Source organism: Podarcis erhardii, assembly GCF_964252035.2.
Source record: "Podarcis erhardii genome assembly, chromosome: 8".
NCBI classification, from domain to species: domain Eukaryota; kingdom Metazoa; phylum Chordata; class Lepidosauria; order Squamata; family Lacertidae; genus Podarcis; species Podarcis erhardii.
The window spans coordinates 54,345,189-54,361,694 of NC_138499.1; the positions used below are offsets into that span (position 1 = coordinate 54,345,189).

A 16,506-nucleotide genomic window follows, 5' to 3' on the forward strand; every position below is an offset into this window, starting at 1 on the left:
GACTAAATTTTATTGGCAAGTAGGACCAAGGATAGATCAAGCCTGCCTAAGCCTGCCCACATTGCAGCATGATTTCACTAAGTCGTACAATCCAAGAGGAGTGTACTATTGAAATACCATGGGGCAATAGATGGTTCTCTCAAAATACCTCCAATAACCTTAGCGCAACTCATTCTATGGCAGGGTGTGTGGCACTACGGGAAGATCATTTATGTCGACACAGCTAAGAGAACTTCTAAGGTTGTTCATGAGTAGCAACGTGATTATTTTTCCATGCAGAGGGAACAGTAGAGACAAGGAAGTGCTTTGGATAGCGATGGCAACAAGTAAATAATATAATCTGTAAAACACAACAAACTGACATACCCATTATCATCATTATCTTGATACATCTTAGAAACTAACCCTATTGTGAACAGGGCTAGCTCTTGAGATGTAACAAGCATATATAAGATTAAAACAACTTGATGACATTTTTACCCATGCATCAGTCAGGCCAAGCTGTCCTCTCTCCCCCAAAAGGACACTTTCTCACACTCCTCGCTACCCAAGGATGAAAAGAACTCAGAATGGTAAAACGTAGACCTTCACCCTCTTGCCCTTATTATGGAACACTGATGAAATAATTCTTCAACAAAGGCTATCACCCCATTACACAGTTTACACTGCCAAATCACTGAGGTCTTAAAGAAAGTCACTATTTGTGGTTCCCCATGGTTCAGATGCATGGCCTGTATCCACCAGGAGCTTGGCATTCAGTACTGTGAGCCCAATTTTATGTAACTCCCTTCCAGCTGAGTTAAGACAGGCTCACTTCCTGCTGGTGGCTACTGAGACTTTTAAAACCTAAGTTCTGATTTTCTAGTTTTGACTGGAGTGAGGGGGGGAGGGTTGCACGGAGATACTCATACACTGCTTATGAGAGCATTATAATTAAGTGGTATATAAATTGTCAAGAACAAATTATTATCATCATTATTTTTACTGTTGTTGTTGTTGTATTATTATTATTATTATTATTATTATTATTATTATTATTTCATTTACGGGTCGCTTCCCATGAAGCATCCTGAGGTGATTTACAATACAATAAAAACACACAGAGCAACTGCATATATAAGAACAGCCAAAACATTTGCATATATCAAAACAAATTTAAAACTATATATATCCAAAAGCTATTTAAAAGGACACCACCACAACATATATGAAAATCAACTGGATTAAAATTCCCCACTTGGATCACTGAATTCAATGTTTCCTACCTCCTTGTGGACTTCTGCCATAAAGTTACAGGTACACTCAACAGAATAGGCAGCCTCTGCAGCTTGTTTATAGATGCTGTAGTTTTCTGAATTCATTTGTTCCAAATAAGCTATGACAGAGTCATGAATACTTGGATATTCCAAGGAGAAAGGCATGTCCACGGAAAGGTCAAATAAAGCCGCTAGTAAACTCTCTGGTAAAACATGGTCAGCCTTAAGAAAGGGAGGACAGAACAGACTGAGAGTCTATTTGAAAATAAGTACAAAAATTAGGTATTATTTTTATTATGTTATTTATTTGTAAATAATTTTTAACACAAACAATTCCCTCAAAAAATATGAACATTTATCTGCAAGTGTGCTAAGCTAATGTTTTCATTCAAAGCGATGTGTCTGGTCATGAGGTGGTACCTATAGAATTTGAGCTAAATAACAATGCCGAAAAGTGATCGACTGGCCAAGGCAAAATCCTATATGAGCTTACAGTTGCAATTTCCGAATTAGATAAGGCTGTGTATTTTGAGTTCCAAATGCACTGCATAGGGAACAACCCCTAAAACCATACAGGAACTGCACAAAATTTGGCAGCCCATCTCTTAATGACAGAAGTTCACCAATATAACACATGGCACTATCAGTGAGCTTCTGAGAAGAATTTAAGGCTTTTCAAATTCTGGGCCTAGCATGCATTACTGCACCTCCTTTATTACTTCTCTTCAGGTCATTAATCTGAGGGTATCAGATTCTACACATTCTGGTGTAGCAGGAACTGTTAAGCGATGGTATCCTAAGTACTGAACTTCCCCTCTAAAAAGGGGAGACTGCACACACAATAGTTCCGAACAAGACCTTTCTTACTTCAAAAAAAATTATCGCAGAACCCCCGGTATATATGTTGTAGCATTGCCTTCCAGATGTTCTAGACTACAGTTCCCATGATCCCTGAGGATCAACAGTAATCGCAGTCCCCCAGATCTGAGGGCACCACATTAGCTAGCTACTCCAGCCACAAGCTACCTATTTTAGAAAGTACAGTGGTACCTCTAGTTATGAACTTAATTCATAAGGTCCGTTCTTAACCTGAAACTGTTCTTCACTAGAGGCGTGCTTTTGCTAATGGGGCCACTTGCTGCGTTCTCATCCTCGGGCAAAGTTCTCTACTCAAGGTGGCTCTTCCAGGTTAGTGGAGTTTGTAACCTGAAGCGTTTGTAACCTGAGGCATTTGTAATTCGAGGTACCACTGTAGTGGCTATGACAGCTAAAGCTTCTGAACCAGCAAATAGCTGTTTAGGGTGGGACATACAGCACCTGAATTTACAGCAGCTGGATCCACACAATGTTCAGCCAGCATCTTTGTTGTGCTTTTGCAGCTACAGCTATGCATTTATTGCCCCTTACCATTATCAAGAAGCAACAAAATTAAAAGAGAAGGCCCGCCCCATTCAGAATGGGTGTAAATAGAACTAAGGCCTGCTTCACATATTTTAAGTACGTAAAAATTCTCTCTGTACAGGACACATACTGTGTGCATCAGCCCTAAAGCACATCTGGATTAACTGGGATGTAGGCTGAACTACGTTATTTTCTTTAACCACCAGATGGCAGACAGCACATCTAATCCACATTTTAAGATTTACTGTTCCTTTATAATACTCCAACACCAAATACTTTAAGACACAGCGGGGTGCTAATGTTTTATTCCAGCTTCATGCATGCATAATCTGCATGAACAGCACAGTCTTTTGATAGTTAACCAATGTAATAAGGATTTTTCCCAAAAAAAACTGAACTCTTCAGAGTCACCTCTCTGTACTGAATAAAATCACCAAGCATCTGCTGATCCCATGTAAAAAAAAAAAAAAACACCACATAAAACAATAGTATCAGCTAATTATTGGCCTAAATGCTTTCAGGAACTAGGGAGAACATATTATTTGGTTATCGCTAATGAAATTTTACCTATTGATATGATCAGACTTAAACCACCTGCTTCCAGGAATGCATTTTAACCTTTTAATATTAATCTTGTCTACAAGGAAATATTTATGGAGCACATTTTCCACTTTTTTCAAATACAGGCAAACACACATGCACATACAAATTATCAGATGTCTGGTGCTGACAGCAGCAGACTGGACACCTGTCATTAGGGAATAAAGCAAGAATTAAAGTTCAAATTAGATGCTTTCATTTTTTGCACCAAGTGAAGTTATAGCGCATATCACTCAAAAGAATAACTATACCACATTCCGCACTGATTTTACTGATTTTCTTAATATGCTTTTTTTTTAAAGTAGTCTTTCAAGTAGTGAAGAGTCTCACCTTTTCCACAGGTATAAGTGACTGCACTAGTCGAATGGTGAAAAGTGAAACACTAACATATGCCATTCTGTGGTGGATGATCACAAGCTCAGGCTGCTCTGAACTTGCATTATTTTTGTGGTAAGACATGGTTTCACCCAGGGTATCTAGGACTCCAAGCAGTTTTTCCTTCTGCAGATTAAAAGGAAGTTCATTAAGTTCAATATTTATGAACGGTATATGACAGCAATATACTCAGTCATTACAGGAGATACTCTTAGAACAAGATAAACGACATCCAGTGAATTTCACACATGTGCTCTCATCTTTTTAAAGACTTTTCCAGCTTGTCCTCATGCTGTAAGATGGTTCCCTACAGCTCATTAGAAACACGATATAAAGTTATTTTAGTTTCCTCAACTGTTACAATTCATTGGAGAAGTCTGTTGCACATAGGGATGTGGTTCCTCATTGGGAGGAAAAATGGGAGGAATTCTGTGTCTCCTGTCCCCCAAGGACTCCCCCCCCCCCCCCGAAAAAAAAAATATGTTTCTGCTGCCTTCAGTTTTCTACAAAATTTCCATTTTTTTCTTGCATGGTTTCAAAATGTTCTGAAATTTTGTTTCTCTGCTGCCTCCATATAACTTTTTCTGGAAAAGTAAGACCTGCTATAGCAGGGCTCCCTCAGGGGTGGCACCCCCGCTGTGAAAATTCCTTCTTTCCATAAAAGTCCAGCAAGCCCATATGTTATCTGCTTCTCAAAAACAAGTTTATATGTTTGATTCAAGCAGAGCATTCTTACACAGATTAATTGATGAATTTCTGCTTTAAGAATGTTCAGCTATTTTGGACTTCTAAGGATTTGTCAAATTATTATATTACTAGCCAAAATTGGGCGGGGGGTATAGTTTCTTAAAAAATATATGCATATGCGGCCCATTCTAAATTCTAGACATAAAATGGACTAGAAACCGATATAAAGGAAATGGAGGTTTCTAAGCCATGTCTACAAAGGGAGACTCACAAATCCAAGACAGAAATCCAAGACACATCAGAGATACTCACAAGTTCCAGCCCAAAGAGACTGTTGTCTTCCCAAACATCTTCAGACACGGCATCAGAAATAAGCAGCAGGTCCTCGGCCAGGCACTCCAGAACGTGCATGGTCACTTTCTTACTACCTGAGAATTTACACAGGTAACGGTAAGGTATCAAAGTAGGATATTATAGGACGGAATTTCTATTAATTAATTTGGTTATTGAGATCCACTACAATCTGGCTTAAGACTCGGTTTCAGAACTGAATTAGCCATGAAAACCCTGATGGATAGCCTATATAATGCAAGAGACAGGAGAGCGTCACCCTGTTACTTCTGCTTGCTCTCTCCACAGGTTTTGATACTATTGACCATAGTGTCCTGGAACAACTCAGTGTGATGGGCATCAGAAGCACCATATTAGCTTCTGAGCTTTAGGGCTATGTTCAGCACTGGACTGAAAGAGTAGCACTCCTCAGCCTTCTGGCACTTGTAGTCAATGCTATATCATTGTTAAAACATCTGCACTTGGTTGCCTATCTACTGAGCCAGGTTCAAGGTACTTATATTAATCTACAAAGCCCTGAACAACTTAGGTCTAAGGTACCTTAAGCACCACCTAAACCCTTATATCCCAGCTTGATCATTGTGACCATCCACTAGATGTTTGTTGTCCCCCAAGCTGGGAAAGGTCATTTGACATCAGCCCAAAATACAGCATTTAGTGTCATCGACCCAGTCTTATGGAATACTCTGCCAATAGAGATATAGCAGGCACCTCCTGTTTCAACCTTTTGTTCCCTGCTGAAAACTTTTCCTGCTACTTGCTTAGCAAACTCACTTAGTGACCTTGGTGAAGTCACTCGCTCTTGTCTGGCATTTATTTGGTTATAGTGGAAAGATCACTCAACTAGATGGAGTTGCTCAAAGCTATAAAATGAGTGTAAAGCAGAGGTGAGGTCGGAAGCAAACACAGAAATTGATTTCAAAAGAAGTTTGTTTTCATAATGGCTGCTGGACACATTAATAAAATTTAAGTTGCTCGGATTCCTAGCAAGAGCCCACAGAATGCACAGAGATTCACAGCAGGTAAATATGTTCAAAAGCCTTCTGCCGAGTATCCTCGTTTCACGCATACAAATTATTTTGAGTTTCATTAGCGGCATATATATATCTTAACATTTTGAATGAATAGAAGCTTCAGCTATAAAACACCTGGCCTGTTATAAGCCCAGAATTCCTTTTTCAAAAAGAATTACCCGTTCTTAGAAGAGGAACAGCATATTCCAAAACGGCTACACAGAACTGAGGAAGGCTAAGCTGTTGGAACTGTAACTCTAAAGTATCCTCATTCTCCAGTTCTGGCAGGTCAATATGGCCCATATCCAAAGGTGAGTGAACTCTTGAATTCGCATTAGCATGAGAACTGCTTCCACTGCAAAAAGCAAACAAACAACCTTATTGATACACAATACAAATTATCCTACTATTTGCAAAGTAGCAAAAAGCAAACTGCATAGGAAATGTTGCATGTCAAATGCTGTAACTGGAGGACCACTTTTGGCTGTCTGGTGGCACTTTCTTCTACCTTCTCAATCCACACCTCAAACCCAACATACCAGTGGTGTAGTCTTCTCAATGCACCACTGTGATGCACGACATAGGCAGAGTGTTCCTTTTACTCAGCTTCTCCAACTTTTGGTGAAAAACCTTGCCCACGTTGCTTCTATAATCACTGCATGAATTGGGTGGAAATTACCAGAAAACTAGGCCAAGCTATCACAATACTGCAGCCTTCAGATAGAAGAGGTTGAATACAAGAAGTCGAAGGTACAATCACAAGGCTATGTCCCTTTACCTTTTTTTAACAAGATGGCACTGCATCTCTTTGCTGGTTTACAGAGCCTGGTGTGTATTACTTTTTTGGAACAGGAGTACAGTGGACATTTATTCTTCATATTTAAAAAGAAACACCGCAATTCCAAATACTACATTTTGCATACTGTCTGCCAAGGTAATTTGGGACATTCAGAGTTGCGTTGCTTCTTGACTAAGGGTAGTGATTAACGAGCCAGTCATCAAGTCTCTGAAAAGAGACACGTTTTCTTCTACCTGCTTATTAGCTCTGCAGTTATTTTCGTTCTTGATGAAGACCTGCTTCACACAGGAGCACTGAGCACCCTCCAGGTGACTTAGCAGCTATCAGTTACAAGACTCCAGCTGCTCTGGGAAGCCCATGCCAATTGGCATTCATTCATTCACAATAACAGTAAGCAAAAAGAAATGAACTGAATTATGTGGTTCATTCAGCATGCATGACCCTCAACCTATTATTGCGTTAACTCTGCATGTATGTGGATCTTAACATGTGGTTTTCTCAATCAGTTCTAAGAAGACGGCTCTATATCTGCACCCCTTTGCCTATGCACTGCTGTCACATACAGGAAGTCATGGTCAATACTTACAGTGCTGTCCGACATTTGTAATGATTTCTAGACAGGAATAATAGATTTTAAAGTTTCAAGCTTGGTTCTATAACGCATGAGGCTAGTAACACACATTTAAAGTACAGAAGCTCCAATCTTTAATTTGAAACAAACAAAGGCTACCGACTGAAATAGGATAACAAGTATATGGTATACAACAAAAATGTTACTGGCCAACCTTGAAGATACTGCATCCCAGTCTTGACCATCACCTCTGGGACGCTGACCTGTACGTCCTATCACGGAAGGTCGAGGACTACTACTTCCAGGGGATGCATTCTGAGAATGAACGGATCTTCTAGCATCGTGGCCATAAGACACTGAGGAATTCTGGGAAATGGTACCTTATATGACATTAATGACAATCAGGCTTTTGTGTGCAGCAAGCACATAACAAATAAGATGGACAACACTTCAAGAAATTTACAATGTTTTCTATCCAGTAGAATACAATTGAATATAAGCCAGGATTTAGGTCAACATTCAGAATGCACTTCAGACCAACACTGGAAAGACTGCTATTTTTGCTACTAAAAATTTATCTTGAATAATTCTTATTTTGGTAGGTTTCCTTCCACTATATATTTTTTAAGCAATGGAAATGTTTTTTAAAAAACTTGTAAAAAGACTTGCTTTAATGAATTATGCTGTGAACTTTGATCAAATATTTGTTTTCAGATGCATTCCTTCTATATTCAAGCTTACTTAGTGAATCTAAAAACTTGTAAGGCAGAGACAGGAGGCACAATCATGCAATAGCTTGAGCCGTGGATCTGCCAATTTACACATCAACAGCTATATTAACATCCTATGTGAGGCAAGCAGAACCAAACTAATTATCTTTGCACTATTTGCCTCAACAACTCTCTATTCTCTGTTGCATCTTTGTGCCAGTGCAACAGTGTATCAACACTAGTTGGATACACTATCTCTTGGGAGTCTGAATCTCTTACCAACTTCCTGTCAGTAAATACTTTGATTCCCAGAAAACACACTGTTGTTTCAAGCAAAACTCAGGTAAATATGAAAAATATCTAAGGAGGAACAGGCTTCCTAGCTGCAGGAAGCATAAATAATATCGGAGAGGGGTTATGGTTTTGTTTGTTATTACATTTTGTATTTTTGTATTTTTATACTGTAACCACCCTGTGATCCTCAGATGAAGGGAGGAATATAAATTTAATAAATAATAATAAAATATGCAAGGCAAGTCTAAATCCTGACCACCTGTGTTTTCTCTTCCTTATGTTCACCCCACCTGGTATTAGCAATGTGGACTGAATAGCAGTCTCCAGCAAACAGATAAATGAAGCATGTTATAGATTGGTATAGTTGGATACCAGTAAACATTCATCTACATATATTGTTTGGGACAGCGTAAGATAATAGAATCATCTGATATCTCAACTTGTTTATTGCCATGTTTTCTCACCACCACCACATCTGATTTATTGTTACAATGATATAAGTCAGAAATGTATTGCACTATGTCTCTCAATACTTGGAAGATAAAAACATGAAAACAATAACACACACACAAAAGAAGTGTGCAACATTGTGGTAGAAGAAACCTGAGTAGCATCTAATGGTAACTTAACTGCTTTATGAGATGTATCCGTATGATACATTTGGAGGAAGTATGGGGTTAAAAATGCAAACAAACAAACAAGAATGCAATTATATATACATTTTTTACTATAACTATAAATTATTTAATGGATAGGGGGGAGAGAGAAACAAAGTATTTGGCCAATGTCTAATCAAGAGTCAATTTATCCTGATTTAGCTATATCTTTTTGTTGCCTATCCTTTTCCGACCAAGTAGGGATTTTTAGTCCAGTCTGAATCTGTGCTGAACTGTGCTGAAGTTGGCATTCTTTTAATATGTGTTTTTATTGTTGATTTGTTTATTATTCAATTGTTTCAGGAAACTTTATGGGAAGCAATTCATCAATGAAATGAAAGAGGGGGGGGGGAGAAAGATACAAACCAGTTTCACTTGAGACAAAACTTGGATCTCTATGGAAGTTCAGTCTGTTTCTTAAGAAGGTACATAATTGCTGCAGACATAAGACAGCTTGTAAGGCTAAACGGTGTTGTCCATCTCTTCCAAAAGCCAGTGTTGTTAGCGACAGAAGACTCTGAGGTAAACAAAAGTCACCCATTATTAGAACTTAGGCCTAAACATATATGCAAGCAAGCAAACCAAAAATCGCTAACACTTCTAAATGAAATATTTTAGTTAAAAGCATTTCTAACCTGAACAATCTTTGGTCTCTGAAGAAATATCTCAGCAGGAAAGTCTTGCATGATGACATCTTGTAGAAGCTCACAGGTATTCCAAATTAAACTGTGATTTTTGCTTCTCAGTGAACTGTAAAGTACATTTGAACTTTTACTGCGAACTTGCTTTGCAAAGCTATAGTAATCAACTCTTTATACTCCATCAGTGGCATAATTTTTTATCTGATTTGATTATATTCCACCCTATCACCAAGGCTCAAGGAAACTTATTTTTTAAAACAACACACACACACACACACGCTGGGTGGGTGGGCAGGGAGGAGACGAGGTAAACAGGTAGCGCTTTCATTAATAATTCCGTGCATTGCTCCAGAACAAAAGAAAACTGCCGCAGTTCTTATAGAACTTGCACTTTAAAGAAGAAACGTAGCAACTTTTATTCCCTTTCACAGAACACAACAAAGCTACAATTAATTTCACATACCTTTCACTTGATGAAAGAACATGTCTATCTGTTGTGGTCAGGGATAACCATGGAAATGTAGAAAATTTCAAGGATTTCACGCCGTGTTTCACTGAGGATGGAAGAAAGGCTATTTTTACTGTGTGCCATATACTGAAACACAGAGCAAACAGGTATCATTCAGTGTTTCCATTGTAGAAACTGATAAGCACTCCTATAGCGGATGACTCTTATCTCGTTTCCCCATCCCAATATACCTTTTTCATTGTTTGAAACCTACAATGCCCAACACTAATTTTCAAAGGCTTAAATGTTAAGAAATATGAGCTAGAGTTTTGTTTGTTTTGCTTTGCCCTAGAGCCATTTTCTAAATGTAAACTAGAGGGGGGAAGCTAGGGATGCAATCTAAAAGATTATTAACAGACGCCTATCAGAAAAGACAAACTGGTACATTTTTGACAAACCATTTTGATCCAAGGTTATATTTTTGAAAAAAAGAAGAAGACTGTAGCTGTTCGTTCCACCTGCCAATTAGGGCTGGCATCCAAGCACTTCCTTTTGATTGCATAAAATTCCAACACTGGTATAAAACTTACTTCTAAGTTAAAACAAAATAAAAAAATTCCTTCCAGTAGCACCTTAAAGACCAACTAAGTTAGTTCTTGGTATGAGCTTTCGTGTGCCTGCACACTTCTTCAGATACACAGTGTCTGGCACACAAAAGCTCATACCAAGAACTAACTTAGTTGGTCTTTAAGGTGCTACTGGAAGGAATTTTTTTATTTTGTTTTGACTATGGCAGACCAACACGGCTACCTATCTGTTACTTCTAAGTTGTTAACAAGTTCAATAGTTGAAGATCCCCTCCTCCTGGATTAAATCTTTCTCGGGTGTTAGTTTTTCTGCCTCCCCCCGCCCCATGCCATCTATCTTTTCTTATACACCTGATTCTCAATCCGTTGCCCAGGGGCATAGCTAGCTGCTCTGGCACCCAAAGTAGCAGGGATGGGGCGAGCTGCCCACGGAGTCCGCCTGGCAGGCGCAAGCTGCACTCTGTCGTTTTGGGCAGCGCAGGGCCCAGAACCACTGCATCACTCCCAAAAGAGACGTGTGGTTCGGGTGTGCTGCAGGCCAGGCCCCGCAGTAAGTGCCCCCACCCCACGGTGTGCCATTTTGTCACCCCCTCAGGGAAGACACCTGGGTCAGACCGCACCTCCCCACACTCCCCTTTCTATGCCCCTGCCACTGCCTAGTCTGTACCTTTCTTTCACTTACATTGGCTCTGGGATCCTCTCCCTTAAGCTCCCCTACATTAAGGATCTTTTCCCTATCTTCATCCTGCTGCATAGGCAAGGCTAGGCCTATCTCTCCTCACCGTGTGAGGTTTTAATCATAGCCAGGCTGACAATTTGCCAAGGAATCAGGTTCCTTCCTTTTATCAATTGTCAACTGGCAACAGCTATGCTATTAGTATGGACAGGAGAAATCCTTGCACCCAAATTTCCTTATTTTCTCTTCCAATCTACTTTTCTTGTGTGTTTTGTCTTTTAGATTGGAAGCCAAGGACAGAACTTTTTTTTTAAATGGCTCTATAAGGTGCTCTGGGAGTCTGCTGGAAAAAACATTAAAAGTCTCAAACAATAAATACATATTTTCCCCTTCCGTGACCTAACTGAAAACTTTGTTCCCCCATTTGCTCTGAATGTTCATGAACATTCCATGATATATCAGCTCATCTAACTGGTGTCCAAGGCTTCCACCACCATAACCACAATACAGGTGGGTTTATCTATTTAAAAAACACCAGTAAAACAAAAAAGGAAGAATCTTTAAACAAGGTTGAAACTTCATTCCTTCTCAATGGTGTTCAACCACACTAACAAATCTAGAAAACTGTCCAACACATGTTTACTTCATTTTTATAAAGTTACCTACCAGATAACTGTTTTGGTGGTATTCCCATCTCTTGCAAATTATTTCCCCCTTGATCAAAGTATCCAGCATTAGCTTCTTCTGACAATACTTAAAAATATAAAACCATAGTAAGTAGCAGCATTAACTGTATTAAATAGCTTCATTTTTTTTAACTCTATGAATCATATACAGTCATTTTTCCTTTTTAAAAGTAGATCTGTTTCCTTCCAGTATTTTCATTTTTGAAGATTTATACTTTCAAATCGCCAATTCTCTCTCTGAAAATCACTGAAGTCACAAACAGATACCATTAACAAAGGTTTAGCATCTGGGCTAAATAACTAGATATTTTCAATACAAGGCCCACACTTTGCAAAACAAAAATAAAAATGCTGTGTATAAAGGTGTAACTTACCTATATTAGTCACTGCTGGCAAGGGCGTTTGATAAGACACTTCCTGATAATCAGCAGAGATTTCTGAAGGCAACACAAATAGCCCATCCAAAATCCCATCAATCACAGCCTGTAGGTTTGGATCCACATTTGGACGAAGTTGAGTGAAAAACTCCACTGCCCCAATCCCAACCAATTGTTCCACAGCAGACGGGTGCTAAAATTAGAAAGATGATACGAAGTTAAAAAAACAAAATGGCAAATTCTCCAAGCTTTTATTTATTCAAATGTGGCTTGCAGGAAAAAGCCCATCCAAGGCAGCATACAAAAGATAATTAGTTTCATATGCTTCTAACTCCTGGACCCAGGATGGATTCAAAATTCTGGAATGGCCAGGCTAGCTTGCTGGTGAGGTGATGGCCTAGGTACGGGTTGTTAAGCTAACAAAGCAAATGGTTCCATGTTAGAGAGCAAATGGGTGGGCGCCACACCCTTAAATCGCTGGTAGGTAGGAAGACAAAGGCCAGAGTTGAGAGTTGAGTTGTGTATGTGAGCTAGAAGGTAGAAGCAAGTGTGTAGGCTGGGCAGCTGAAAGACAGAGCCACGCTTGATTTCTGTTGGAATCCAAGGCTAAAGCTATGGGAGAAGCAAGAACCTCTTGGAGTGTATATATGTGTAAATAAATCATATATCCTAAAGACACCACAGTCTCTGCTGTTCCTCATTCCAAAGGAGAAACAAACACTGGGTAAGGGCCTTTAACCCCTGGAATCTTGCATTGCTCAGAGATTGGGGTGGTGTGCAAAAATCATTTAGCTTCATATGCATAGCAGAGGATCTCAGAAGGAACTGTATTTAGAAGACACCCATGTACTGAGCATCTCATTCAAGTCACCTTTCAAAAGAAATACATCATGGCATATCATTTTGCTTTCCAATGTTCTTTTAATGCCAAAGCAGCATTACATTAAGTGGGGTAACATGTAAGTACTTTTCAGCATGGATATGGACTGTAGATGGTTTGCCGTTTTCAGGAACATATAACAAAACAGATAACTGTACCTTCACCAGGTTGCTCACTAAATTCAGAACCTCTTCTTTCATTGGTACTACAGGAAAGTTGAACCACTCCAGAAGACTGAGAAACAGGAGTTTTTCTTGAACCAAGTCATCATATGTAACCAAGTTGTGATCCAATTTACACAAAATATTTCTAAGAGCACGTTCTCTAATTTCAGCCAGCTGATGACCTGTTCATAAAAATGAAATGAAAATGGAAGAAGTTTCAGAAGTTCAGCTGATACTTTAAATCAGATGCACTGGTTATTCCCAGTAAGTTCAGTTCGGAAACCAGCTTCCCAAGTCTTTACTCCCAATACGTGTTAAGAAGGTGGTGGACTCTCCTCTCCTTCATGGGAGGTTTTAAAGCAGAGGTTAAATTGTCATTTGTCAGGGATTCTTTAGTTGTGGTTCCTGCAGTGCATGGGGCAAGACCCTTGGGATTACTTCCAACTCTACAATTCTATGATTCTAAGACTTTAAACCTTTAAACAAATAAATCAAGAGAGGCAAAAACATTTGGTAATGGTACTACACGGAAAATTTCAGTTGATCCTCTACTCCGGACCACAAGACATACATATCTGCTCTTCATTTCCATACCTCTGTCACTCACATACCGTTTCCCCCTTCCCACCCCCCCACCCCATAAACCATTTTTTATCTTTCTTCATGAGCAACAGCAACTTGATTTGACCTTAAAAGCTGCCACTCAGAAACTAATCTTTTAACAAAACAAAAAAATAAAACCAATAGGTTTACATATGCCTAACTCTACATCAAACTGGAATATATAAGCATCATGGATCTAATTCAGAAAACTTTTAGATGGTAAAACTATAGGTGAAGACCAGCAGCATAGTGTCAGTTGTAGGCCACTGGGGTGGGCGCACTCTGGGCGGCGGGCATCAGCCTAGCCCTCTCTGCTGAAGTGACCCCACCTCCACCAAAGCAAAGCAGGGCATGCTGAACCACCTGCACAGCCATGCAGAGAGGAGCCCAGCTGGCCAATGCAGCCATTGGTGGGCAGAGAGGAGCATCAGGCCACACTGGGGGTGCCTGGTTTGCCCCAGCCCTCCTGGTACTCCCCACACTATGACCCTCGTGAAGACTTTGATTATAAAACTAAACACACTTCCTACAGTGCCCTATTTACTTCAATGGTAAAAATGCCTAACAAGACGCAGGATCGAGCTGGGTATTCCCTAATCAGAGTCGCTGGGATGGGATAAAAATAATAAAATTGTTGTTGCTGTTGTTAGGTTTGTTTTCAAACACAACTCAATAAGCACAGTTATGTAATGATCTTTTGCTCACTGCATCACGCTGTGCAAACTCCTGTACACAATTTGATTTAACTCAAGTCACTGCATGGGGATGAGGCAAGAAGAGAAAGCTAGTGAGCATTCATTTAAATGAACAGCACAGAAAATACGCTCATCAAATTTACAGATGACACCAAACTGGGAGGGGTAGCCACAGAAGACAGAATTGGGATTCAAGAAGACCTTAACAGATTGGAGAACTGGGCCAAAACTAACAAACGGATTTTCAATAGGGACAAATGTCAGGCTCTGCACTTAGGCAGGAATAACCAGCTGCACAAATAAAAAGATGAGGGACACCTGGCTTGCCAGCAGCACATGTGAAAAGGATCTAAGGGTCTTGGTAGACCACAAGCTTCACATGAGTTAGCAGTGTGATGCAGCAGCAAAAAAAACCCCTAATGCTATTATAAGCTACATCAGCAGATGTATAGTATCCCATAGCATAGCTAGGCATTGCAAGGGGGCTCAACAACTTTGGAGAGGGTTTCGACCCCACTGGAGAACTGTGTCCAGTTCTGGGCACTACAATTTAAGGAGGATATTGAACAGCTGGAATGTGTGCAGAGGAGGACAAGCGAGAGGATCAAGGGTCGCTTGAAGGAGCTGGGTATGTTTAGCTTGGAAAAGTGGAGATGCGATAGCTATCTTCAAGTATCTAAAAGGCTGTCACAGGAAGTTTGCAGCAAGCTTGTTTTCTCCTGCTCCGCAGGGTAGGACCAGAAGCAACTGATTCAAGTCACCAGAAAGTGGAACAGCCTCCCCACAAGGGGTTGTGGATTCTTCTTCCTTGGGAGGTTTTAAAGCAGAGTTTGGATGGCCACCTGCCAGGGATGCTCTAGTTGAGATTCCTGCATTGCAAGGGGCTGGACTAGACGACCCTCGGGATTCCTTCCAACTCTACAATTCTAATATTCGCTCCTTAGAAAGTGAATTCCGTGTGTGTATGTATGTATATATAGAGATTCACTCTCTAAGGAGCGCGCGCAGGAAGGCAGACTCGGACTGCAAGCCCTGCGCGCATTGAGCACGGAAAACAGCAGCTGCGCTCTGGAGGAAAGTTCCCCTCTGCCGCTTATCCCGGAGCCCCTGGAAGCAGCGGCTGCGGCGGCTCCAGGGCGCTTGTCTCCGCTAGCCAGAAAGGGAAGGGGGCTTCCACCACTTACGGAGCTTCCGGACGAAGGGCGACAAGGACAGCTCCGTCGGAGGAGACGACGCGGCGGCGGCGGAACGCGCTGCCATCGCCGCCACCGCCTTCCCTGGGCGGCCCCACATTCAACCACCGCGCCGCAAGCGAGCGCGAACTTGCGAGAGGCGGGGTTGGCGAACGGAGCGGCGGCGGGCCATCTCGCGAGAGCAAGCGGCGAGAACGGTTGCCCGAAAGGAGCCCCTGGGAGCTGTAGTCCGTTCTCCGTCTCCCGTTCCCTCAGCGGCGTGCGGGGGTGGCGGAAGTGGAGATTTCTTTCGTCGGCCAGCTTTGCGTTCTCGCGAGCCTTGAGCCGAGGCTTCCGGATGGTGAGGGTTTGCCGTTGCCTGGGAAACAAGCCGCGCAGTCTGCTCGCTCGTTTGCTCGCCCGCCGCCGTTGCTTGAGCGGCGGCTGTGTCCGAGTCCCGCCTCTTCTCCCGCGCGTAGCTCCGGGGCGGAGAGGAAGCTGCGCTTAGCTTCCCGAGGCTGCTGCTGCTGCTGCCTTCCCGTTCCCTGAAAGCGCGACTCCATGTGTGTTTATTTAGACGCCAGTCCTGCTGAGTCCAGTGGGACTTCGGCGCAAAAGTCACGAAGTGTAGACATATGAAAAGAAAAGAGTCGATTCACTGCTCTTACTAAGGCCACGCTCCTAACTCTGCTTACTTGGGAGTTGTGAATTCACTTTTTAATTAATTAACTAATTATTACTATTATTTGACAAACTAATAATAATAAATAAATAAGAATGTGCTGTGCACCCCACGATCGAGACCATTCCATTGTAACTATCCAACCTCCCAAAATTTCAACACCTCTTGTGATGGTTTGACCC

The 16,506-nt window shown here is 41.1% G+C and overlaps 1 protein-coding gene across 3 annotated transcripts in view; it reads right to left on the bottom strand.

Moving 5' to 3' along the window:
- RTTN (rotatin) overlaps positions 1–15,903 on the bottom strand; it is an 89,023-nt gene extending 73,120 nt beyond the window's left edge. For all 3 annotated transcript variants that reach the window (XM_081875071.1, XM_081875070.1, XM_081875069.1), the window contains exons 1-12: positions 15,655–15,903; positions 13,167–13,354; positions 12,126–12,321; positions 11,732–11,818; positions 9,818–9,908; positions 9,349–9,463; positions 9,080–9,230; positions 7,268–7,433; positions 5,863–6,038; positions 4,632–4,747; positions 3,588–3,758; positions 1,266–1,478 (exon numbers count right to left, since the gene is read on the bottom strand). In XM_081875071.1, the coding sequence (XP_081731197.1) occupies positions 1,266–1,478; positions 3,588–3,758; positions 4,632–4,747; positions 5,863–6,038; positions 7,268–7,433; positions 9,080–9,230; positions 9,349–9,463; positions 9,818–9,908; positions 11,732–11,818; positions 12,126–12,321; positions 13,167–13,354; positions 15,655–15,763 (1,779 nt within the window). In that variant the 5' untranslated portion in view covers positions 15,764–15,903. The remainder of the gene's footprint in view (positions 1–1,265; positions 1,479–3,587; positions 3,759–4,631; positions 4,748–5,862; positions 6,039–7,267; positions 7,434–9,079; positions 9,231–9,348; positions 9,464–9,817; positions 9,909–11,731; positions 11,819–12,125; positions 12,322–13,166; positions 13,355–15,654) is intronic.
- Between the last annotated feature and the right edge of the window lie 603 nt (positions 15,904–16,506).